Genomic DNA, 25,510 nt, shown 5'->3' on the forward strand with positions numbered 1-25,510 from the left:
ATTGAATTTCCATTTGTTTCATCCTGATTTCTTCTTTCAGCATTGTCTTCATGATGACATTGTCTTGCAATATTGGCAAAGTTTTTGCAACTAATACCGCTAACTAAACATTAACAGTACTCTGTGTGTGTTTTGCGTGTATGTATTAACCATGCTAGTTTTCTTTTCTTTTCTTTTGGTTCTACTTTCAGACACAATACTGCACATTTAAGTAACTCTTGATAATTTTGGTCTATCAAATCTTTCTCTTGGGAGTTTATCCCTATGTATAGAGGGACTACTCACTGCTTCAACTTACACTGGCCCAAGCCACAGTCAGGGAGCACATGATGCGGCAACCTTGGTGAACCTAAGCAGGTCCGGAACCAGTCAGTGTCTGGAAGGGAGACTTGTCCCTAGGAGTTCCATTATGGAAGAAAGGGAGGTTACAATATTGACCTCCACTGTGAACTATATGGTAGCAGGTTTTAATGTATAGCAGCCTCTTGCAACCTTCAGGGCTTCAGATGTGTTAGACTGCAACTCCAAGAATTCTCAGCCAACATGGCCAGTGGTCATGCTGCCTAGAATGCTGGGAATTGCAGTCTAATACATCTGGACACCATATTGGAGAAGGCTGAAGCATCTAATTCATTGCATCTGTCCAAGCAGGGCTGGTAAAAATATAATCTCTGTCATGGTTAAGAGATTAGAAACATGCATTCTATTATCATAATCCATGCTTTTAAAGAAATTCCCCCTCCATGGCCCTAATGATTGATGCAACCAGGTTTCTTATCTCAACTAAGATGGAAGATTAAGCTTTGAAGTGGGCTTGCAAGTTCTGGTTCGCATGAAACCTGCCTAGTATTAACTTGAAAAAATCATCCCAGATGGTTAAGGTCATCGGGGGGAAGCAGGAACCCTTGTGTTAGAATGGGGAGGTGTTGAGGAAAGACAGTGTAATCATCTGCGTAAGAAGACAGTATGCGGTTATTGAAAATATTCAAGAGATCTGGCATCTCTTTGTTGGACAGGGATGCTTTAACCTGAATACCTGCACTGAGCAGGGGTTTGGACTTAGTGGCCTAAATGTCTCTTTCCACCTCAGTGCATTATTTCAGGCTTCATACCCGGTTCTTGACTTGTTGAATCCAGGAATCTGTAGGAACAAGGAAGTGCACTGCCTTCTGCCCACTTGCCACTTCTGCTTTTAATTCACAACCCAAGAATGCCCATTCCTTGATATCTATGTCTGGAAATCCTGAGTTATTCAGGGGTTATGCATCACAGCGTTAACCCAACAAAAACGGACTCATTCAGATTTGCTGAATCTGTAAATGATCCAAAGTTTCCGGATTCACATGTCCTAAGATGCAAGATGTCGGCAGAAACAGAACAAAACTCTTTCTCCTAAAGGTAAGGGATGGAATGAGGAATGTCAGGTCCCGGCCTTCTTCTGTGTCTTCATGGACACCCATCTCTGCTTTTCTCGAATCTACATCTGGAAAGGGAAAAACCAATCCTAGTTCTCCTGTTCTAGGAAACAGCGCCTCTCTTTCTTGCAGTGGTTGTGTTCACTTGCCAGTGGTGAGATTTTTTTGGTTGGCTTTGCAACACTTTACCCCAGCGCTTCTTGTATCAGCTGTGGGTTAACTATTTAACAAGCGTGTTACCATTATTCTTATCTCCCATTTTTGACAGCTGTTTTTAAATGCTAACAATAAGGTGGCAGACAAGACCGAGAAAGACCTTGCCAACAAATTCCTGACAGAAATGAATCAGGAGCAGGTATCTCCAGCAAGTCTACGTTGCACAGGGGCGATCGGCAGAATGAGCCATTTCCTGCACTTCACCTCCAGTGTCTTCCGTAAATAATGAGATGATTTTCAATTTGTTCACAGCCCAGTATTCATCCAGAATATCTAATATTGATTGAAACCCACAATTTAGGTTTAAAGATGCTTTGAGATTTGAACATTTCTACAGTTATTGATTGTACTTTAAACTGAGGGAGGTGAAGTCCAGGAATTAGAACTCCAATTTCAAAACTATAAACTTGGTGATTTTGTTTTATTTTAGTTCCACCCCTTTTCTCTCTTTCTCCTCCTCTTATTTGTCTAAGCACGGTGGTGTCTTGGGCTCTGGAGCTTTGTGGAATCTGTGTGGTTGGATTTGATGTCTTGATTCTGTTGCCCCCGAAAATAATATTCACGTGACAATGGACAGACTGAATCTGGGAGGTGGGAAGCAATTGGTGGGTTGATTTTTTCAATGTTTTCCTTTGGCATCATGAGAAAATGCAAAATGCCTTTCCTTTCTGTCCTGCTTCTTAAGAAATGGTATAGAACTTTTAGCAGCAATCAGGTTCTCGTGCCAAATGATTAAACAGGTGAAACAATGCACTTGCCAAAACCCATGTATGTCTGTATTAACACATCAATAACACAGCACAGTGATGATCACTGCAGAAGAATTAAGCGTTGACAAGTGAGCCCGCTAAATTCAGTGGAACAAAATGTGTCGGTTTTGTTTTTAAGAGCAGAAAGGGCCTCCAGGAAAATGAAGGAACTGAAAGAGCTGTGGCTTTTTTTTTTTTGAGATGAAAACCTTGTGGTATTAATTGTGAGGGAAGAGCCATGAAATTAATACAAAGCAGGACACAATACAGACACAATTGATAATCTCTGGCTACTTTTCTGAAGAAGATTTCACATGCTGGAGCATGCGCTAAGAATGAAACTCTTGGATACCCAAATGCCCCCTAAAGGGTTAACTACCTGAAAGCTAGGCAGCCACGTGTTCAGTCATCATTTTTGTCCCTCCCTCTTGAGATTGTCCATTTTAAGCATGAGGAAACTGTCAGTCAGAATGTCTTAATGAATATGTGTGATCGTTTCTCTCTTCCTCCTTCTTGACATATGTGGCTACCCTTCTCTTATGTCCTTTTTCTCTAGTAGGTTGTGGTGTCCTAAAATCCATGCCTTTTGTGGGGAGATGATTGGGAAGCATGCAAACGGACTCTGGTTTTCATCCTGGCCAAAAAGAGCAATGTGCTGTGTAACATGCTCCATCTTTTGCTGCTTTCAGGTGTTTCAAGGCCAGCTGGACTGCTTGGCGGCGGCAGCCATTCAAGCTCTCACTGCTGTGATGCACAAATCTCCAGCTGCTAAGGTAAGGATGGGCTAGAGGATAAGCTAGACATGCACATGTAGGCATGCCGTGAGCGGAGCCGGCTGGAGCCGGGGGTCAGACTAGATGGCCCGGGAGACCCCTTCTGACTCGCTCTGTTTCTGTGTTTCTATGTAAGAATCACTTCCATGGAGCAGTTATCATTCCAGACTTCTGGCATCTATTTCAGTGTCATCATATTGGCAATTCTTTTTGTAGTTGTGCTCATTAGGACAGGGAGGCTGCCTGACTCAGGCCCAGTCTGTGTACTTGAGCAGAAGGATGCAGTAACATGCTGAGAGTCTAGAATGGTCTGCACCACAGTAGTGGGGAATTCACATTTTGAATTGTCCCCTGAATGTTAAAAAAGACAAAACAAGACTCTTCCTTGGAAGTGGAAAACAAGCAGAACAAGCAAAGGACTAGGTTGGAAGTTTTCTCTGGTACTCTTTTTGCCCCGAAAGACAGCTAAGGCATAGATCAGCCTTCCCCAACCTTGTGCCTCCCGGACACATTTGGACTGAAGCTCCCAGAATTCCCAGTCAGTGGCCCTGCTGGATGGGAATTCTGGGAGTTGCAGTCCAAATTCCTCTGAAAACCAGCAGGTTGGGGATGGCTGGAGTAGATGATGATGATACTAATAGCAACACTCATTTAGTGTTTTCTGCATTGCTAGTTTTTGGGATTGAATTTTGAGGTTTTGCAAATCTTAGAAGCATTTCTTTGACTTTCATGGTGTGTCTTACTAACTAGAATTGTGGATAGTCTTGCTGTTAGATATAACAAGTACATGAAGGCATCAAAGCAAGGTATCTGTTTTTTACGATGTAAGTACTGTCAAATGACAAGCTTAAATTTCATTTTATAAATTGTATTGCTTGGGATGATAAACCTCAGCTTAAAAATAAATCCATATGCCTTACAACTGTATGCTGCTTATATACAATGTTAATTTTGCCCCTCAGGAAGTGTTTAAGGAGAGGATTGGTTATGCCCATCTATTTGAGGTCCTAAAATCTATGGGTCAGCCTTCACGGGAACTACTTGAAGAACTTATGAATATGGTAAGACACTTGCTTGTTTTGCCTGTTGCTTTCAGTGGGGTGGTAAGGTAATTTTGTTGGCCTTGTAGAGGTTTTATGCAGTAAGGTCCATGTCACCAGATGTTTGGAGTAGAATCCCCAGCTTGCGTATGCACAAGAGCACACAGACGTGTAATCATACCTACAGAGGAAAGAAGTGTGAGAGTCTGAGGCATTTCTCTGCAAAGTCAAAATGTGCACAGGATAAGAAAGCTTGGTGGAGCAGGACGGGGACCTGGAAAACCCGGGTTCTGTGTAGTCCCTACTCAGCCATGGAGTTGAGCAACCCTGAACACTTGGTCAGTCACTGACTCTCAGCCTAACCTGCTCAGAGCACTGCGGTGCAGAGGAACTGCAAGGGGAGCATGGATGCTGCCTTGTGCTCCTGCAAAACGTATGATAATGATATTAATAAATAATAATAATAATACATAGCGTTTCTTGCCTTGCCTTGAGTCTACATAGAAATGTCCTAAATCAGCTCCCTTTTGATCTCATTCTTTATAATGTTTTCTGTGTGTACCAGTATGTATAAGTATGTGTGTGCTGCCGTGTGTGTGTGTATAGCAGGGGTGTTGAACATCAGGCTCATGGGCCAAATCTGGCCTGCCTCAAATCCCAGACTGGCCCTCTAATACGCCCCTGGTGGCCGTGCACCTTTCCCTTTTCCCTGGGCGCTAAGCTTTGGGTGGTTCCCTGGCTGTTGCATTTTTTTCTCTATCTCAAAAGGCTGAAACGTTTTTTCTGAGGGCTTATTTATTGGCAGCCAGAGCTCTAAGCTGAACTGTACTAGTGGTGTGGATATATGGCCCATGCCTGCTTTTTTGCCTTGCCTGTTAGCAGAGCTTCTCCAAAGAAGCCTTGAGCTGAAGGAGGTTTAATACCCCTTAGAGTGTGCTCACACTCACAGTCTGCCCAGTATAAGACCTACTCAGTGGAAGAATATTCCACCATTTCCAGAGCCATCTTGTAGCAAAAATCTTGTGGCATTCAAGAAGTCTGATCCGTTGCAGCATGAGTGTTTGTATGCTAGAGCCCAGTAGTGGTGCAGGAGCCCTCTCAAAGCTCAGCAACAAAGCTTGTGCCACCACAGACCTGTCCTTCAGGTGCCACCAGGTTGCTTGTTGTTTTGGCCTACTAAACAGGTTTCTGCCCTTGCTGCTCACAAGTAACCCTGCTCCACTTGCTTTCCACAAGGCTGTTGAAGGTGACCACGCCTCAGTTGGGATGTTGGGCATCAGTAACGTTCAGCCCTTGCTGCTGCTGATCCAGTGGCTTCCAGAGCTGGAGTCGCGTGATCTTCAGGTCTTCATCTCCAACCTGCTAAAGCGAATCTGTTGCCTGAACCGGCAGAGCCGGGCCACCTGCGTCAATACAAACATGGTCATCCATATCATCAAGACACTCAGTCAGCACGCCCTGCTGCATGGAGCTTGTGCAGAGAACCTGATCGCTCTCTTGGGTGCTTTGGGCAGTCATTCCATGAGCTCTGAAGAGCTGCACCAGCTGATCAGACTGCTGAGGACTAAGGACCCGAAGCAGATCCATCCTTACACCGTCCCCGTTATGCGCGCAATCCTGACGATGGCTCGCAAGCAAGGCCTGGACAGTGCCTTGCAGTATTTTGACTTGTCGCATAGCATGGCTGGCATCGCAGTCCCACCGATTCACAAGTGGCCGGGCTCTGCATTTGCCTTCAGTGCTTGGCTGTGCTTGGACCAAGAGCAAATGATCCCTGGACCCAATGGCAAGGGAGGCAAGAGGAAGCAGCTCTACAGGTAGGCCTGCTGTCTACAGCACTGGAACACAGGAAAAGCTCCTTCTTCGTTGTGGTCTCCGTGCAGCACACATGGGTGCTGTGCCTGTGCAGTGCCTGTTTTCGGGAAGATTCTCTCAGCTCAAATAGTTTTTGCTGGGAACTCCGCTCCCTCATCCCCTAGTATAAATGGGTGGAGTCCCCACCCTCTCGGCTCCCCATCTAATCTATATTTTACTATTTAAGAGGCTCATACTATTATTACTTTTAACTGAGAAGCTGGCAAAGTGCTGTCCCCCAGTGCCATCTTCAGAAAGGAGCTTTGGAGCTTGACTGCTGCCTCAGCCTTGCACTTAGGTTCTTGGGCTAGGAACTTTTTGTTTGCCCGTGGGAAGCGAGTGTTCCGTGGCAGGCCATGCCCACCATTTTAGGAATGGGCAAGCCTCACCCCTGTGGCAGCCATTTTATGAGGGTGCCTGCAATGTTCCCTTGTGCCCATCCCGCCAAACTGTTTGGGGACTGTGTAGGCGGTTGTGGCTTACTTCCACATTGCTTTCATTCTCATGGCCACATATCCTCTGGCCTCTTATCCAAAGCAGGATGCTAGCTTAAATTGGCCCTTGGCATTTCATTGTTCTCGGTCAATGAAGGTTGGCATGTGAGAGAAGACAAGAGGGAGCGTGTGAGTTCGGGAGAGGCCTGGAGAGAGGCAGGCTCCCTGACCCCTGTGGATACTGCACAACATCAGCCTGGGAGGCAGTGGGGGAGTTAGTGTAGGTGCCAAGATGGAAAGGGAAGAAAGTGTGTTTGGGTAAGGTAGGCAGGGCCCATAATATAAATAAGCATTCTCTGTTGTCACAATCATCATGGCTGTTAGAAAATCCCACAGGTAGCTCAAATAGTCATTTTGTCGTCATGCTTGGAACGACTTAGTGACCCATATACAAGCTGTATCAAATTGCACAAGTGCTTCTTATGGAGTCCTGCTGGGAATCTGATCGTGACCTGCTGGGGAAGAGTGCCACCTATTGAAATGCCCACCAAAGTCCTGTATGTTAAGAGGCTGCTTCCGAAACCCCTGCTTATACGCCATTGTAGTTGCTGCAGGTCATTGGAATTGCAGCTCCAGTGAAACAGCAAATTTTAGGAGGAAATCTGCATTTTGCCCACAGGGGAGGCAGGAGAACCCCTGGCCAAATCACCTGTGTGTTGCATGGTGAAGGAGCCAGGATCCTGCAACCTCCATTAAGCTCAATATCAGGAAGCCTATTTGGAGAAGCTTTCCTCCTAAAGTCACTTACTTTGTGGCACTGCTGAAAAACTGCGAGAGGTGCCGAGGTGCTGAACCGTGTCTTAAAATATTATAGCCCCAGACATCCTCCATCTCTGTTGTGGGTGCAGAACCTCCTGCCTGTGGGCCGAATGGAGCCCACGGAGATGTCCCATCCGGGCTGCAGCATCCTGTAAGGCTCCAGCTCCGCGTTGTACTTTTCCCCCTTAAAAGCAACTGAACAGAAAGGGAAAATAGGTGACAGAGAGCTGGGTGCAGGATTGCAGAGAAGGTGATGTTTGGATCTTTGTAGTGCATTTTCCCTCACTGCTCACCTTTCTAGTGATCAGCCTTAGCAAACTTAGATCTCCCTTTCCCTGTGATCTCCCCATCCTGCCACTCCGTTGATGGATTGGTGTGTCTTGGCAGGGATGCCCACTGCCTTTGTCCCTGGCACTGCTGTCCATTGAGAACTTGCCCATGGGTCAATATGGCTTTGGGGCTCCAACCCCCCCCCCCATCTAAATGAATGAGTCTACATCCAAATGAGTACTGGGACATCCATCTTGAATGTGTGCCTCAAGGGCTTTATTTTTTAAAATTTTACTTGCATTCACCTTGTGTACTTCTGTGCTGCTGACCGGTGTTCCTTAAACTTCTTGCTAATTTCTCTTTGTAGCTTTTTTACAGGTAGCGGGATGGGCTTTGAGGCATTCATTACCTGCTCAGGAATGCTAGTGGTTGCTGTATGTACAAAGAAAGAGTATGCCACAGTGATGCTTTCAGACCACTGCTTCAGCGATTCGCTCTGGGTAAGAGGGGGTGTTTCAGCTGGCATATATAAGCCCTTTAAAAGGTGAGCTGGGTCTCCATTGGGAGCTGCAGGGGTTTGTTCTACCAGGCAAGGCATTGACTTGGCTTGTACAGTCATGTCTTGGCTGAGTGAACCGGACTTTTGCTGTGTGCTCCATTTTGGTATCCCCTCCCCTCCCCTTTGTTTGGCTTCTGGGATGCTGCAATAAACCAAGGAGTCTGTAGTTAACTCTAGTGCCCTATTATGCCCAAACTAAGCAAGTATGGTTAGCAGGTTTAGAAGAAGCCAGGATCTTAGACCAATTTGAAATTGGTTTAAAACAGTGGCTTGTTCCAAAGTAACAGTTTTATAGGGAGGTGGTTTCCTTTAAAGTTATACAGAGATCATTTTGGATTATTTCAAATGATCATTTTGATCATTTTACATATCCACATTTGAATATGTACCATATGCATTTTTTTATATCTGGTGCAATTTTGGCACTTCAGTACTGAATGTAGATGCTTGTGCAGTGGAACAGGTCTCTAATATATTGTTTATGTTTTGTTTAAATATTTAAGGAATATGCTTTTTGATATCCTGGCTTCTTGTAGACCTGGAATAGAACTTTTATCTTCACCTTGCCTTCCCTACCTCCCATTAATCCAGCTTATGTTAGACAGAATTCATGATATGTGGCCACCATATACCCGGGCTAAAATCAACCTGGAGGGGCTCCTAAACTTTCTTGCAAGACTAGGGTTTAATCAGAGTTCTCTAAGCCTGTTTTGGAGTAACTCTGCATTTATTTTCTATTATTGCCCTGTATTGCACTTCAATGCATTCTTCTATTGTTTCAAGCAAGTTTCATTTAGGATTATAAGCTGCCTTGAGTGTCAGCCACCAGTGTGGGAGGAATCTGGGTTAGGCATCTGTTTGATTTCCTCAGGTTGTCTCCTGGGACTCTTTCTCTGGGCCTTAAGCCCTCTTGCATCGAGCATTTCCCAGGGTGTCCAGCAAGAGGAAAGCCTGCAAGGCTGCTCACATATGTGCTGCCTGCGTGCCTGCTAGGTGTACAGAGTTGACCCGCTGCACATGTGACTTCTGTACTTTGCATTCTTGCACAAAGAATCACGCCACTAGTGCTCCCATGTGTTTGCTCAGCTTGCCTCTTGGCCAGGGCCAAGCATGGGAAAGGAGTCTGGAGAGCAGGACTCAGGCCTAATCATCCCCCCCTGAGTGCCAGCTTTCTTTGGAGAATGATAGAGCTACACATCAAAACAAATACATACACTTTACCAACAGTTAGGCATTGTCAATTAGGCATGAATCATTAGGTACTGTGTCCTGGATAATGCAAGGGTGGAGACAGGCCCCATTGTGGGACATGCTCCTAGTCATGTGCCTGAGGAAATCGGAGCATGTGTGAGCAACCTGAAGGTGATGCATGCTCCTCGGGGGGCTTTCTCATGGCTCGGTGAGTGCAGACCTGGCCCTTCCATGAGGCAGCCTCATGCAGCCGCATCAGGCAGCAGAGCCAGAGAAGCAGCGAGTTGGCCCCCTGCTCCGCACCCTCACCCCCAGTGGGTGCTCTGGAGAGCCCTGCCACAGGCGCTTCCTCCCCACGGCATTTGCCCCAGCGAGGACGGCTGGTGGCCCTCCCAGTGTGCATCCCCACCTGCCAGGGGTCTCACAAGGCTTGGGGCGAATGGGGTGCCCATTGGGCCACTCCACAGTTGGGATGGAGGCAGGTGGTGGAACAGCCATATCAGCTTCTTGCCTCAAGCAGCAAAATAAGTCAGGCTGGGACTGGCAAATGCCTTGTACACTCCACAACCCCCCACCCCAGATTGCAACCTCTGTTGATTTTCCCACAGAAAAAAGACTAATTGCTTTGTTGTCAGGGCTGCTGTTGCTGCTGCAGTCTGCCCTTAGGCCTGTTTTTATTGCCTCCCCCTCAAGTTCCTGCGCCATTTTCACTGCTGCTGCTCCGAAAAGCCTCCCTCACATGCTGGCTTGCCCTTAGTGACATGTGAAGAAATGTGCTGCCATGCTACTTGTTTTCCCCTTGGGAAGAGCACGTGGTGGGGTTGGTGCTCCTGGGTGCAGAATGCCAGTGAGCCACTCTGGACTGTTCGGAGGAAGTAATGACAACGCCTGCTTCAACCATGCTCTCCAATTTCTTGACAGCACAATATAAGCATTGTTCATATGCCTGGGAAAAGGCCCTTTGGCCAAAGCCTTGTCTATATTTATGTAAACGGGCAGCAGAAGATCTCGGCGCCACTCAGATTTCCTGCCATGAATGAAGTAAGTCTGTGCTCCTGTCATGTTTTTCCTGTGGCTTTTTCTTATAGAGTAAGGATCCTGAGCCAGAATTATTAAGCACCAACAGAAAGGTGTGCTACAAATGAGTTCATCATGGTAACCTCAAAGCCGAACCAGTGCAGTGCACTTTGTGAAGCATGAAGAGTGGTCTGAATGTTCCGCTGGTTACAAATGCGGAAGCTAGAAAATAAGTAGGGATCAGTTGCTGTGAGTGTTTTGTACCTGTGCTCAGAGATTTATATAGGGCCCTGGCTTCAGGTGGTGGTTTGACCTTTAAATTCCTGTACAGACTCAGCTGAGGTTGCCTCTTTCCTATATAGTTATCCTGGTATATGAAAATTGTTAGAAGAATCCCTGTTTGTGGTTGCTTTACCATCTGAAGCATGGCATATAACAACAGTGTATGGCCTTACTGGTTGTGGCACCTTGCTTAAGGCAGATTTCCTAGCTGATTTCCTGAGATCCTCTTGGCAGCTGGAAGAAACGTACATTTTCCTTAGGGAATTTATTTCAAAAGGAAAAAGAAAATCATGGGATCTGTATTGGCACTGATGCTGGTGCTAGTATATTGATTATATGAACTGACTCCTGAAACTGAGTATGCATAAAAAACATGAGCACTGTAATAATTTCAAGCATGCAGCTGTGCAAGGCTAAGAAAAAACATCTCAGTCTTCTGAGATGTAACATTTCTAATCTCTGAAACATAGTTAGAACAAAAGCATGCTGTAGACTCTTCCGTTCCCTCTGATTTCTTCTTTGTCCCATCCAAATTTCTCACTTCTTGCCATGGTTTACCTTAACCTTTGTGGAGGATTGTCTGCATTGGTTAATTAGATTGCTTTAGACAGTTTTTTATTTTTTAAACCAAACATGCTGAGCACCAAAGTGCATGTAATGCTCTGCAATGGTTACAGCAAACTACAGAATGAAGAGGTAATATGCTGGGAAGAGGTTCGGAGAAAGAAGTGTACATGTTTATAGAGCTCTTCTGATCTTACAAGCAAGGTTAGATCAGCAAAGTCACATTTGCACCAGGTCATATTTCTCACTGTGTACCACATAAAGTGTGCTTGTAAAATATGAAGAATAAACTAATGGCTTTCAGTGGAGCTGTGAAGAGGATGAATAAGAGAAAGGCTGTAAACAACTCTGTGTACTATCAATAAAATGTTGGATGATGAGCAAGCATAGCATTTTTAGACACACCGGTTCCTAAATGTGTCATTGAGAGCCAGTGCAATGTGGTGGCGAGACTGGGGACACAGGAGATTTGGGTTGCAGTCCTCACTTGGCCAGCAAGCTCAGTGGTGACTTTGGGTCAGTCGCTCACTCTCAGTCCAGCCCATCTCACAAGGTGGTGGGAATGAGGTAGACTACATAAGCCCCTTTGGTTCCTCACAAGAGGGAAAAGGGCAGGAGATAAATGTAATAATGCTAACGTGCGTGGTTTGGACTGACATTTCCTGGCCTGAAGGGAGGGGAAAGATGATTTCATGTGCTGGGGTTGATCAGATTGGCCGTTGAATCTTGCTTCAGTGCTGGGAAGGAGGCAGCGTCCTCCAAGGTGCCTGAGGGCCACGGGCCCCCTTAGGGACTGCTGGGCAGGTTGTGTGCCATGAACAGCTCTGTAAACTCTTCAGCGTCCGCCCCCCCAAAGTGCCAATCCCACTCTGGCTAATGGTAGGACTAGCCCTGTGTGAGCAAGCCTAAACCACAACACAAACCTTTTTCTAAGGTTGGATGATAGCTTAGGGCTGAGGGCTTGAGCTTTCTGACCTATTCATCTATTCGCTTTCAAAACAGAAATATCATACACAAATATCTCTGTCACACACGAATAATTCTGCATCTTCTGCATTATTTTTAATGCTTTGGATTCATTGCTGAGCAGTAAGATTAGTTTTGGCACAGGCAACCCGCCCCAGTGTTGAGGAATATTTCTTCATGCTGTTTTTTCTCCTCCAACAATCACTATTTGTGTGCTTGACCTTTGCATAAAAGATAAATAAATTAACAAATAAATAAAAATGAAGCTTCTTTTCTTGTGAACAAGGTGACCAAAACTTTATATTTATACTGTGACGCATGGAAGAGGAATGTAACTTGTAACCAAAGCAGCTGTTTTTGAAAGCTGCCAGCAGAAATCAGATTTGAGCAACTGAGCTGGTCTTGACTTGAAGTCAAATATGTTCTAGTAGCCTTTTGGAAAGCACTAGAAAAATGCATCTATGACAGGGCAAGGAGCAGGCTGCTCAGGTTTTTTGTATTTGTTTTCCTTTCCTTGCACGTACCTTTAAACCAACCCCTGAGATTGCTGTAAAGGATAACAAGTGGTGCTTTTGCAGCGGATGGCACTGCTTATGAGAAGCAAAGGGAGAAGTTATTATATATAGCATGAAAGTAAAGGGGGGAAGTAATTCTTTTAAAAATGTCACATTTATGAGGCTTTTTATTAGCACTCCTTCAGAGGCATTATGAAAACAAGGATGGAAAAATGGCTGAACCATCTCTGAATTTCCATTCCCTTTGTAATTTAGTTTGTTTGGTTTGTGAAACCTTTTCAAACAAATTTTGAAAAAAGTGTATACATATATATGTCATTTAAAAGTGTTTATATCATCTGTGTTGAATCTCAGTCTAAATATAGATTCTGCATATGAAAACCACAAAGAAAAGTACTTAACTCAGTACTGAAAATATTGGTGACATTTATTGTTGAGCAAAATGAATTCACACCTCCTTATCAGAACAGAAGCATAATGGAACATGTATTATTTAGGGCACAATCGCATATGTGTTTAGACATGCTGACAGGCATGTTGAGAGTTATAAGAACTTTTTCTGTCCAAATATGCATAGGTTATTGTTATTAACTATATAATTTATTCTATAACTTTATTTAAAACTATTTATTCACTATATTTTAGCCTGTCTGTCCATTAAAAAATCAGGCAACCTACAAACATTAACAAAATTAAAATGAAACTAAAGAAGCAAGAGAGAGGACTTTTTAAAAAATTAAGATTTGCATGTCCAGGGGATAAAAAATAACTCCACAGCTTAAAAGCTTGTGAGAATAAAGGCAGTGCTTTTGTATATTTATTGTACTTACATAGTCACTTCATAATACAAGCTCTTTGGGGGCTTACAAACAACTACACATAGAAGCATGATGCTGTCTTTTGTGTATTTTGCACATTCAGTAGCAAAAACTAGCTTGGCATTATCTGAGCAGAGCTTTGTGCCATATTAATACTATTTTTACTGTGCAATAAAAAACCCAAACTGTGCCATTAGAGAAGAAAAGAACAGAACAGAACAAACTAATGCTTTGGTGACCTTTATTTGTGACTGCAGTTTCCAGGACTAATCCCTAAAGTTGTTCTTAATGGAAGGGCTGAATCATGGGATATGTGAAGTAGCAGAAAAACTAGGTCTCTGGGCTCATGCAAAATACCTTTCACGCATCACTTTCTTTCAACATTTCACCCTGTGTAACATGTTTCGCTTTGAATGCCGATGCATCCAGCTGTATTGAATTTGCTGATCTGTTCTTCTCATCCGGGTGGATTCTCCAGCCGTTTACTTCTTGCTGTATTGGTTCTGCTGGTCAAAGGACAACTACTCCTCCACCATCCCAAATCCCAGATCCGCCTTTCTCGTCCCCCATTATGCCTCATCGGACACCGCTTGGCGGGATTCTCGCTCCAGGCAGCTGGGGTGGGCTGCTGGGCAAACCGGAACTAATCACCAAGCTGATCTCAGCAGGAACTCAGGACAGTGAGTGGGGATGCCCAACGTCTCTGGAAGGCCAGCTTGGATCCGTGATCATATTCCATGAAGTTTTGCAACCCTCTCACGTGAAAGCTTTATATTTGGCAGGTGAGGCCCTTCCAAAGGGCAGCTTGCTTTCCTGATGCCCTTCATTTTCATTCTGTCAAGATATCCCTTCTTTTTCCAGTTGCCACAGTCTCTTTAGCTCTCTGAGCAAGCGCAGTTTCCATTCATGTCAACTTTTCATGTTCCTAGTCCTTAAAAGATTGGTTTGTCTCCATATTCTCTCTCCTTCCTTTTCTCTCCCCTTCTCAATATCCACACTTCTGCTTCTTGGTGCTATCATTGCTTCTATGGTTCAAAACCTACTTGGAACCTGATTCAGAGCAATCTCTGTGGTGTGGTCTTCACCTTGATTGACACCTGGGCCAATGTGAGGCTTGGGCATGACAAAGGCTTACAGCAGGATCTTGTGTCTGAATCGTGCTTAAGCAATGGAAGCACTTGGGGCAGGCGGTGTGGGGGCTGCTGAGAATATCATGATTGAAACAAGGCATTGTGGTGGGAGGCTGTTTATTAGATTTTTGGAAGGGGGATGTCATTGTTTTTGCATAGAGTGGGGGTCTCTTTGTCTAACAAGTTGCATGCAGTACCAAAGCTAGCAGCCCCAGTAGGGGCCATGATGCCCATCTGCATCACAAGACACACCCAGCCAGGAGGGGCCAGATACCCATCATGGTACAGCAACTCACTGAGACAGTTCTCTACTTCTCTGTTTGTTGTATATATTAACCTGCTGTGTTCCACAGATCTCTTTAGCAAGAGAGTGCTCCAGTTCACACAACAGAAAAGCTTGTTTTAATCCCTGATGACATTGGACACCATTTCCCAGATTACCTTCCTGGGCACAACTTACTGTATTGTTTGAACCCAGGTGGCATGGCTTGTTCAAGGGGGAACCAATCCTTCAATAACCCATGGTTTGTTGATGGGTTATTGGAGGCTTGGTTCCCCCTCAAACAAGTCATGGAATCCAGGTTCAGATGATGCAACAAACCATGCCTGGGCAGGTAATTCAGCTGATGGCAGCCAGCAGGCACCTTTAAACAAGCTTCTTCATGTGAATTGGTGTTGTAACGAAAATCTCTTTTGCACTTGCAACAGAATGAAATGCGATTAAAACTGTCAACCCAAACATGACACTAGCTGTATTTTCTGTTACGTATCTTGAAGGTCCAAACTGCTTAACTCCATGGAAATCCCAGGAATCCGAAGTGGCCGATTTGCCCAGTAAAATACTTCTTCATTATACTCCCAAGGTAGTGATCCGTATTTTTTCTGTCACCTTGAAGATGTGCTGATGTGGCCCCTGGCTTCAGTGGCTTAGCGATTAAACTGCATAGCCAAGGGGAAGCTCTGTGTTCAGTGGCAACAGTTGCCTGGAGCGAATGGGGGGGGGGGCAGCCCCTTCCTTGTGACTGCCCAGAGGCACGAGGTTGTCTCAGCCTGGCCCGCTGCACCAGGGCTTCTCTGATAATCCTCAGCCTGGCTGCCAGCCATACAGGTCACTGTCTGCTGTAAGTTTGGCACAGATGTATGCATACATGCGTGGAAAGTACATTTATCCTGCTTTTCTTTCAAAGAGGCTTCTGGAGTAGCTTACATGTAATCAATAAAATGTGATGGCCCTTGTCTACAGGTTCTCAGTCTGAAAAGACAAGACACACAAGGAAAAAGGGATGGAAAGGAAGAGGGGGAAATGCAGTCTTCCAGCAGGGATGCTGATACGGCCTTGTTGCCCCTCTCACCTCTGTCTGTGTCTTCCCTCTGCACTGTCCCTCCAAGTGGTTTTTGTATGGCTGAGGTTACTTGCTGTTTCAGACTTCATCTGAGGAGAAAAGTGCTTGGACATAGAGGAGGAGGAGGGAAGGGGAGAGTTCGCCGCTGTTGATTTTACTGTCTTATCAGAGCCCTGTCCCTTTTATCTGCTTGACTGAGACAAGTAGATAAGTGCCTATTTTGCCCCAATCATGTCCTCTCTGGCACCTGCAAAAGATTGCCAGCTCTTGAATTTTGGAAGAAGAAAATGTTTGTACTCCTCCTCTTAACCAGCTTTTGTATCAGAAAGAAAGAATGATACAGACTTATTTATGAACAAGGAGCCCATTTTTTCCTCTCTTTCACAACAGGCTTGCAGAAGCCCAATCTGCCTGGACCTTTCTCCAAATCTTCTACATGGAAGGCTAACAGGGAACAAAGTAGTGAACTGGGACATCAAGGTAAGCATCTGGAAGGGATTGTTGTAAATGTTGTTTGACATGGTGTTAGATCATGGGTCCTCAAACTACGGCCCAAGGGCCGGATCCAGCCTGCCATGCTGATTTATCTGACCCGCGTCAGAACTTTTGGACTCGCTCGGGGAAACCGATCTCTGAGCGAGTCCAAAAGCTCTGAGCCAGCGCAGGCGTACTCAGTGGGGAGATGGCCGCAATCGCATTCGCACTCATGCAGGGAAGATGGGCGCGATCGTGGTTGCGCTCGGTGGGGGGGGATGGCCGCAGTCGTGGCTGTGCTCGGGGGGGGGGGGGATGGCTGCGATTGTGCCCACCTTCCCTGCACAATTGTGTGTTGGGGGGAGATGGCCACAATCGCGGTTGCGCTCGTGCAGGGAAGTCAGGCACAATCGCGGTCGTGCGGGGGGGGGAGATGGCCCACCCCCCAACAGTCTGAAGGACAGTGAACTGGCCCCCTGTTTAAAAAGTTTGAGGACCCCTGTGTTGGATGATGATGGTGTTACACTTGAGAGTACTTTGAAAGTTGGCAAAGGTTCTCTCACGCCTGTTGGCCTCCATTTTTGAGGCCTCATAGAGAACAGGTGAAGTTCCAGAGGTCTGGAAGGTGGTGTCAGTGGTCCCAATTTTCAAGAAGGGTAGTAGAAGGGACATGGAGAATTACAGACCAGTTGGCCTTATGTCCATTGTAGGAAAAACAGTGGAAAGGCTCATAATAGTGAGAGATCTAGTGATGCTAGATAGGGAAGGGAGGCTGGTGGCCGCACAACATGGTTTCCACAATAACAGGTCCTGCCAGACAAACCTTGTGGAATTCTATGACAAGGTTTCGAGGTGGGTAGATGGAGGGAAGCAGTGGATGTGGATTGCCTGGATTTCAGCAAGGCCTTTGAGAAAGTGCCCCACGATATCCTGGTTCAGAAATTGAGGAGTTTTGAGATACACCAATGCATTGTCTGATGGATTAGGGCATGGTTGACTGACCGAAAGCAGAGGGTAACCATTAGTGGGGAATCATTGGGATGGCAGCCAGTGACAAGTGGGGTCCCCCAGGGCTCTGTCCTGGGGCTGATCCTGTTTAATCTTTTCATCAATGACATGGAACAAGGGGTGAACAATCTGCTGATCAGATTTGCAGACGATACTGAAACTGGGGCAGTGGCCACACGTAAGGAGCAGGTACTCTAGATCCAGAAGGATCTGGACAGACTATGGAAGTGGGCAGGAGACAACAGGATGGCGTTCAATGTGAATAAGCGCAAAGTCTTGCACTTGGGGCATAGGAATGGGTATCATAAGTTCAGGTTAGGGGACAAGACGCTGGAGAGCAGCACTTGTGAAAGAGATCTCGGGGTGCTGGTTGAGTGCAAGCTGAACATGAGTCAGCAGTGTAATGAGGTGGTTAAGAGGGCAAATGCCACCTTTGGTTGCATAGCCAGAAGCATAGCTTCTAGATCGAGAGAGGTATTACTACCACTCTATAGGACTCTGGTGTGCTCGCAACTGGACTATTACAGGAAGGATATAGCCAGGTTAGAGTCAGTGCAGTGTAGGACCACAAGGATGGTGGCCGGATTACAGGGAAAGCCTTATGAGCCGAGGCTGAGGGACCTGGGTCTTTTCAGCCTGGATAAGAGGAGACTCCGAGGGGATCTGTTGGTGACACATAGGTATGTGAGGGGGTGTCACACAGAGGTGGCTAGAGACCTGTTCTCCCCTGCAGAGGAGGGCAGAATGTGCTCCAACGGAGCAAAGCTCAGGGAACCAAGGTTCGATTTAGATGGCAGGAAGTACTTCCTGACAGTCAGGACCCCGAGGGTGTGGAATGGGCTTCCACGGGAGGTCGTTGAGGCCCCATCGGTGCGGGTGTTCAAGGATAGGCTGGACGTGCACATGGTGGGCATGTTGTGAGTGGAGCCGGCTGGAGCCATGGGTCGGACTAGATGGCCCAGGAAGCCCCTTCTGAGCCACTCTGTTTCTGTGATGTAAGCTTGTGTGAGACTGCTACAAAAAGTAGCAACAGTTCCTGCTCTGCTCTGCGTGTATGTTTGTATGTTTGTGGGGAGCAACAAAGGGCTAGGAGGGGTGGGGAGAATACATGGAAGGCACCTGATGTTGGTTGGGTAAATTTATTATCAGCAGAGATAACTTGAAGCATCTCCTTGAATTCACTGAGACTTAACTCCCAGCCGAGTGTGCATAGATGTGTCTTTCTAATTCTATGTCTGCCCTGAGGCTTCCTGCAGCAGTGCTAAATGGGAAGATCATAAGAAGCGTTCTGTAAGGAAGGAGGGAGTGCCTTTCCTTTTGCTTTGGCCTTAGCAAGCTACTTGGTTAGACTCCTTCCACAGGCTTTCCTGGAGAGGTCCTCATCTGTGTTGCAGGCTGTTGGAAGATAATTGGTGCAGCACTGTCGCTTCATGCTTATGTAGTAACTAACAAAGTGCCAGGCCCTTTTAATTTTTCTTCTGTGGAATTAGAAACATAGAAACAGAGTGAGTCAGAAGGGACCTCCCAGGCCATCTAGTCTGACCTCCGGCACCAGCCGGCTCCGCTCCCGACATGCCCACCATGTGCATGTCCAGCCTATCCTTGAACACCTGCACCGATGGGGCCTCAATGACCTCCCGTGGAAGCCCATTCCACACCCTCAGGGTCCTGACTGTCAGGAAGTGCTTCCTGGCATCCAAATGGAAACTTGACTCCCTGAGCTTTGCTCCGTTGGAGCGCGTCCTGCCTTCCTCTGCAGGGGAGAAGAGGTCTCTACCCATCTCCATGTGACAACCTCTCACATACCTGTATGTCGCCAACAGGCTGAAGAGACCCAGTTCCCTCAGTCTCGCCTCATACGGCATCCTCTGCAAACCGGCCACCAACCTTGTGGCCCTACGCTGCACTGAGTCCAACCTGGCTATATCCTTTCTGTAATGAGGGGCCCAAAACTGAACACAATACTCCAGTTACAGGTGCACTAGAGTCGTATAGTGTGGCAGTAATAACTTTCTTGATCTAGAAGCCACACTTCTGGCTATGCAACCAATTAGGCCATGGGTGATGCTGAATGAAATAACAAGAGCCCAGATGCAGTGAGAGGAAGGAAGGAACAGTTGGACATTGTCATGAATAGGTTAAATCAAATCCTAGGTGAAAGAAGAACTGAATGGCTTTGAGCAAAGACTGATTTGCAAGGTCCAAGAATGCCACTTGTCAAGGTCCTAAGGTATCATTTAAATCTTGGGTTTGTTGGATTGCCAGACCCGAGGATGTCAGGAGGTGCCAGGCAAAGTGTTGTGATTTCTTGCAGCTGGTAGAATTGCCACTTTGGAATGGGGCACTTAGCATCACTCCACCAGTTAGTCAAGAGGGAGCAAGGATAAAGGTCTGGTTCTGACCAGGTAAATTTGAAAGTATAGACAGACAGTTTAGGTGTTAGGCTGCAGTATGCAAACAGATCCCAATCCCTCCATTCTCCCAATAGATCAAGCCATGGATTGGATTCCTCTGCTACCTAGCCTGGAGCTGGCATAGCCCAGCTTTTATTGATGTATTCTTTTATGCAAAGAATAAAAATCCACCAGGTTAAAAGCCCAGTAAAGCTGCCCCCCAACCTCCCGGCCTGGGTGGTGTGAACTGACTGGCTGTGTAATTAGAAGATGAGTTCCTGGACCACTTCTGTGATTAGTGGTCCAGTGTCTACAGTGAGATGTGAGAGATGCAAAGGGGCTGCAAGAAGGAATGCATTTGAAGATCCGACCTAGACTGCAGGGATCAGTCCGGGATGCATCCTGGTCTCCTGCCTCCTGCAGCTGGCTGTGGCCATCCTGGTGGCCAGAGAAGCAGAATGTGCTGCTCTGCCTCAGTGACACCCCCAGGTGTGCCTGTAACTTACCTGGGGAAGGAGGAGCCAGGACCAGGAGTGCATGGCATCTTTGGGGGAGGGGGTACAGACGCCCTCAGTCAGAAGCCCAGCGTGGCAACAGACGCACCAGTAGACCGGTGTCTCTATAAGAACTGCACTCTGTTTGAAACACTCCATGCCATGGGAGTAATGGGAATGCCAATTTACTTATGCATGCATTTTAAAAAGCTTTTCCAGTGGCTGCCTTCAAAATATTTTCTGCTTCTTCCTCTCCTCAATTTTATTTCTTCAGGATATGATCAATTGTATAGGTGGATTAAACGTGCTCTTCCCACTGCTGGAGCAGATCAGCTTCCTTGACGGGCAGTCCCCTGCGAGGCCGGAGGTGGCTCCTGTGCCTCCAGAGGCACTGATGTTCACAGAAGGCGATGGAGTGGCATCAGCCTCCACCAGAGCTTCAGGTAAGGAAAGAACTGCTCAGTGAGAGGTTCAGGCAGCATCTTCTGTGAGTTTGTAGACATGAATGGACCAAAACGTTAAAAAAGCTTCTGACATGGTACAATAGTGCTGATGTTTTTTAAGGGCTGTTTTCCCTCTTGCAGAGGCTCGCTTAGAGAAGAACGTCGTTGCAACCTTCATCTTAATGATAAAGCACTTTATTCAAAGGCACCAGATCAACCAGGACAATCTTGTTCACACACACGGTGTTGCAACCTTAGGAGAACTTCTGCAGAAGGTACCATAGATGGCAAAATTGTGTTGGCACATTGCAAATGTTTAATGCTAGGAGTTGCACAAAATAGCACAGGAAAATGAAGCATAATGTGAGTGTTTTTCTTTGATGTAAATGTGTAAGGAGTTACAGTTAGGATTAGAGTATTGCGCTACCAGGCTGCTTCTCTTTGTGGAATGAGGAAGAGATGCTGTTTTTCCTTTGCCTCTAGCAGCAGATGGCTTGGGCCAGTGCTGGCTTGAATAAGCAGAAAGGGACTGGCTTGTCTCTCCCTAATCATAGAAGTGGTCCAGGAAGTGGACAGCTCATCTACTAATTCCACAGCCAGTCAGTGCACACCAACCAGGCTGGGAGGTTCGGGGGCAGCTTTACTGGGCTTTTAACCTGGGGGATTTTATTCTTTGCATTAAAAATACCTCAATAAAAGCTGGGCTATGCCAGCACCAGGCTAGGTAGAAGAGGAATCCAATCTATGGCTTGATCAATTGGGAGAATGGAGGGATTGGGACCTGTAGCCCACGGGAATATAGCAGGATTTAGCTCCATCCCTGCAGACCCTCCTCAGAGGCAACTGTAGCATCCCAGGGTGGTCCCTCCCATCAGTGGAACCAGCTCAGGAGCGCCTCTGCTCTACCCTAACAACTCCAGCCAGTGGATCCTGGGCCTAAGGTCGGAGTATAACTTATTCATTGAGAGGATGCCAAGCAAGGTGAGTGCGGGGCTAGCAACTGCAGATCCTTCTCTGTGCTTTTCAGCCCAGTGGTGGAGCCTATTCCATTTTGAAGCTCTTCATTCAAAAAAGTGTCAGTAACTGTTTACTGTGATGTATTCTAAGCATGCTTTACTGCTCTGACTGAAATTTAAATAAGAAATTGGTTGATGTTTCAGACAGATTTTGTGACATGTTAACTAAAACTGACTGGTCCTTAGCATAAACGTCGACAAAACCTTCTTTGTGTCCATAGATGATTCACTTTGTTCACCTGGCTCTTTTTCAGGTCCCCAGTACCTTCATGGATGTGAATGTACTGGTGGCAGTCCAATTACTGATCGAACAGGTTTCTGTCGCAAAAAATGCGCAGCTTTTGCAGCAGATGTACCAGCACTTGCTTTTTGACTTCAGCATCTGGAACCGTGGAGACTTCCCCTTCCGAATAGGTGAGGTATATACAGCTAATGTATACAAAAACACAATATCCTTTGCAGCTCACCTGATTTCTAAGACAAGGTCATCTAGTTGGCAACCTCTGGCTTGCATCTGCATCTAACCCTCACTGTGAGAGTGGGGGAGCGCTTTGTTTTGCTTTTGCATTTGGCTGTTGGAACTGCTGGTGCTGCCTCCAGAATCGCAAGCCCCTTTAGGAATCTCTGAGAGTTGCTCGCACCATCTCTCGGACATATTCTCACTCTGGGTATAAAAACAGATGAAGTAGATGCCTGGGAAAAAGTTCTCTGTGTGGGAGGACTGTCTTTGCCTTTTTCAGTCAACTTCCAGTGGGTATTACATTATCATTCAGGCTCAGTTCAGGCACCGTGTCAAACTCTAATGAAATTCAACTAATGTGATGTCTAGATAGGTGCACTGTGGCTTGCGATTCAGTCGGAATTGGAACTCATGGTTTAAAGGGGGGTTATAAATCACTTGATCTGGTTTATAGAGTTCATAGAAGAGATGGTGGAAGATTAATTTAGACTAGAACTGAAGGGTATGTGTGTATATATGTACCTGAATGGACTCATAAGGGACACAGGGATGGTACATACGTTAGAAAGAGGACTGGGGGAGTTGAGATGGTGTGTGAATAGCTGGGAAGAATAAGAGGTTTTGGGCTTGGGAAGAAACTAGTCTGAAACTCAATGGGACACTGAAACACCATCCACCAATCTGGCCTACAGCAGGGGTGGGCAGAAAGTAGATCTCCAAATTCTTTGAACTTCAGCTCCCAGAAACACATGTCAGCATGGCCAATGGGCAGGAATGCTGGCAGCTGGAGTCCAAAAACTCTGGATATTGAATTTCTGCCCACCTGTGGACTACAGGTAGGCCACATATCTGATCTGTGGTCCATGGCATTTGAAAGTTTGGCTTTGTCTCTTTTAATGAGACAAAGTATTGACATATGCATTGACATATAAAGCCCTAAACTGCTTGGGGCCTGGCTGTCTAAAGGACTGTCTGCACCCATATGTACCTACCCACCCCATTAGATAGCTTAGGAGGCCCTTCTATGAGAACCACCCTTCAGGAGATGAGAGAGGCGGCAACTAGGCGAAGGGCCTTTTCTGCTGCTGCTCCCCATCTTTGGAACTCCCTCCCCAGAGAAATTTGCCTGCCTCTGCCTTTTCCTTTTGGCACCAGGTGAAGACAGACCTGTTTAGGAAAATTTTTAACACTTAGCCTGAATGCTGTGGTCCTTTTTATATTGTTTTCATAGATGTTTTAATTTGTTGTGTTTTAATTGGTTTTAATGTGTTTTATTAATATGTTTTATGTATTGTAAGCTGCCTAGAAAGGCCTTGGCAGTTATAGGTGGCCTATAAATGTATAAAATGCATGCATAAATAAATATAAATAATGGAATTTTAAAACCTTTTTTAGGCCATATCCAGTATCTTTCTACAATTATCAAAGATAGCAGGAGGCTCTTCCGGAAAAAGTATGGTGTACAATTTTTACTGGATACTCTGCGGATTTACTATGGGTATGAATTTTTAATTTGCTGTATATTGTGCATGAAAGTAACTTTCCAAAGCCCAGGTATGAGCCAGAAAATGAAAGAAATGCTTTCCAGAACAAGTGAACATTTTCTCCTACTTAGCTTTCAACTCTCTAAGAACTATGGAAATGGAATTTATGCATCTACAGCAGTTTGAACAGTTGAACTGCACCTTCTACATCAGGGGTGTACAATTCGTTAAGTTCTGAAGGGCCATATGTAATGCAGGCCACACACATGTGTGCACACACCTTTGCAGAAATGTGCACACCCCCACCCACAGGCTGTTCTGGCACAGCTATTTCCTCGCTGTTTAGCAGTGGCAGGAAAAAGACCCCTTGTATGAGGTGTCTGGAGGAGGAATTGACAAATCCAGGCACTGGGGAAACTGGTGGTTGCAGGAGATTTGGCAGTCTGTGTCCCCACCATCTAAATGCTTGTAAGAATAGCAATGGCAACTATGAAAAGGGTGGTATTGATGATAGTGGTGTGGAGAAACTTTACTTTTGCCCCCTAGGGAGCCTGAAATCAGTGAGAATTTTCCAGCTAGGAGAGGTTCCTTTTTAAAATACTGCATCATGTACAGATCCCAAGGTAATCACATCGATTGCAAACGTTGCACAGGCCTTTAAGGGCACAAGTGACTGGAGCAAACTGAGACCTTATCTGTTCAAACACACCAGATAAGTTGTGTACTAGGTTGTTCACCTTGCTGGGAGGAAGCCCACTGAACTCAGTGGGCCTTGGTTCTCAGTAAACATGCAAAGGATTCCCCTGTAAGATCCCCTGTCACAAAATGGGGGTAAGAGCAGTGTTCCACCTTGCACAGCAATTGTAAGGCCTTAATTTTGAAGAAGTGTCACATCATCAAATGAGAGCCTGGGTGGCGTAGTGGTTAAGAGTGCAGGACGGGGTTTAGGTGACCTGGGTTCTAGTCCCTGCTCAGCCATAGAGCCAACTGGGTGACTTTGGGCCAGTCACAGACTTTCAGCCCAACCTGCCTCACGGGGTTGTAAGGAGCAGGAGGAGGCGAATTATGTAAGCCGCCTTGAAATCTTTAAAAACTAAAAAGGTGGGATCTAAATCTAATAAATAAAGTATATGTGAGAGTGAAACGGATGCATGTGTTAGACTACAATTCAGTGTACTGGGGAGTAAACTCATGGAATTCAGTAGAACATGGGATTTCCCTGAGAAAAGCGTTCTGGATATCTCACAAACATGACCTCACTGTAATAGAAGCACTCAAAGACAGGTCAATATTATCTCTGCTGGGTGTGGCTTTGCTAAGGGCCCCAAGTCAGATCATGGCAGAGGTGAAGGTCAAACTAGGCAGTTCTGTCCCAGTGGTCAGTTGCTTAGCATGTATGATACAGAAGCACTAAGTCACTTGCAAGTCATTAACTATTGCCAAGTCCACATTTCTAGGTCTGTAACCTTTAGTAAAAGAAGAGTTCTTATGCATAGGGCGCTGTGCTTGAAGATAGTGAATCATTTTTCAAATGAAGAGAAGTTTTTGTTCAAGAGGTCTTTTAAGAATAAGTAACCAGCATTGCCTGAGTGAGTCTTGTTTGTGTCCTTATTCCATCAATTGCTACCTTCCTATATGAGTTAAAAACAAAGTGCCTGTTTCCAGGCAGAAAAGATGGCAATAACAATACAGTGAATTTAATTGTGGTTTCCAGGATTAACACGGCTAGATAACACAGGAGAATAATATACAATGGGAGAAATGTTTGTGAAAACAAAATTGC

At 45.8% G+C, this 25,510-nt stretch overlaps 1 protein-coding gene across 6 annotated transcripts in view; it reads left to right on the forward strand.

Moving 5' to 3' along the window:
* The window catches only part of NBEAL1 (neurobeachin like 1), a 126,567-nt gene that overhangs the window by 51,059 nt on the left and 49,998 nt on the right, over nt 1-25,510 (forward strand). For 4 of the 6 annotated variants that reach the window (XM_044431777.1, XM_044431778.1, XM_044431780.1 and 1 more), the window contains 12 exons: nt 3,070-3,153; nt 4,116-4,214; nt 5,430-6,010; nt 7,938-8,070; nt 10,242-10,361; nt 13,961-14,264; nt 15,390-15,475; nt 16,346-16,435; nt 20,599-20,767; nt 20,909-21,042; nt 22,038-22,197; nt 23,639-23,741. In XM_044431777.1, the coding sequence (XP_044287712.1) occupies nt 3,070-3,153; nt 4,116-4,214; nt 5,430-6,010; nt 7,938-8,070; nt 10,242-10,361; nt 13,961-14,264; nt 15,390-15,475; nt 16,346-16,435; nt 20,599-20,767; nt 20,909-21,042; nt 22,038-22,197; nt 23,639-23,741 (2,063 nt within the window). Of the gene's footprint in view, nt 1-1,683; nt 1,771-3,069; nt 3,154-4,115; nt 4,215-5,429; nt 6,011-7,937; nt 8,071-10,241; nt 10,362-13,960; nt 14,265-15,389; nt 15,476-16,345; nt 16,436-20,598; nt 20,768-20,908; nt 21,043-22,037; nt 22,198-23,638; nt 23,742-25,510 lie in introns of all 6 variants that reach the window. The other 2 variants (XM_044431782.1, XM_044431779.1) reach the window with 2 other exon arrangements.

The sequence above is a fragment of the Varanus komodoensis genome, unplaced genomic scaffold, assembly GCF_004798865.1.
Source record: "Varanus komodoensis strain SLA01 unplaced genomic scaffold, ASM479886v1 scaffold23, whole genome shotgun sequence".
NCBI classification, from domain to species: domain Eukaryota; kingdom Metazoa; phylum Chordata; class Lepidosauria; order Squamata; family Varanidae; genus Varanus; species Varanus komodoensis.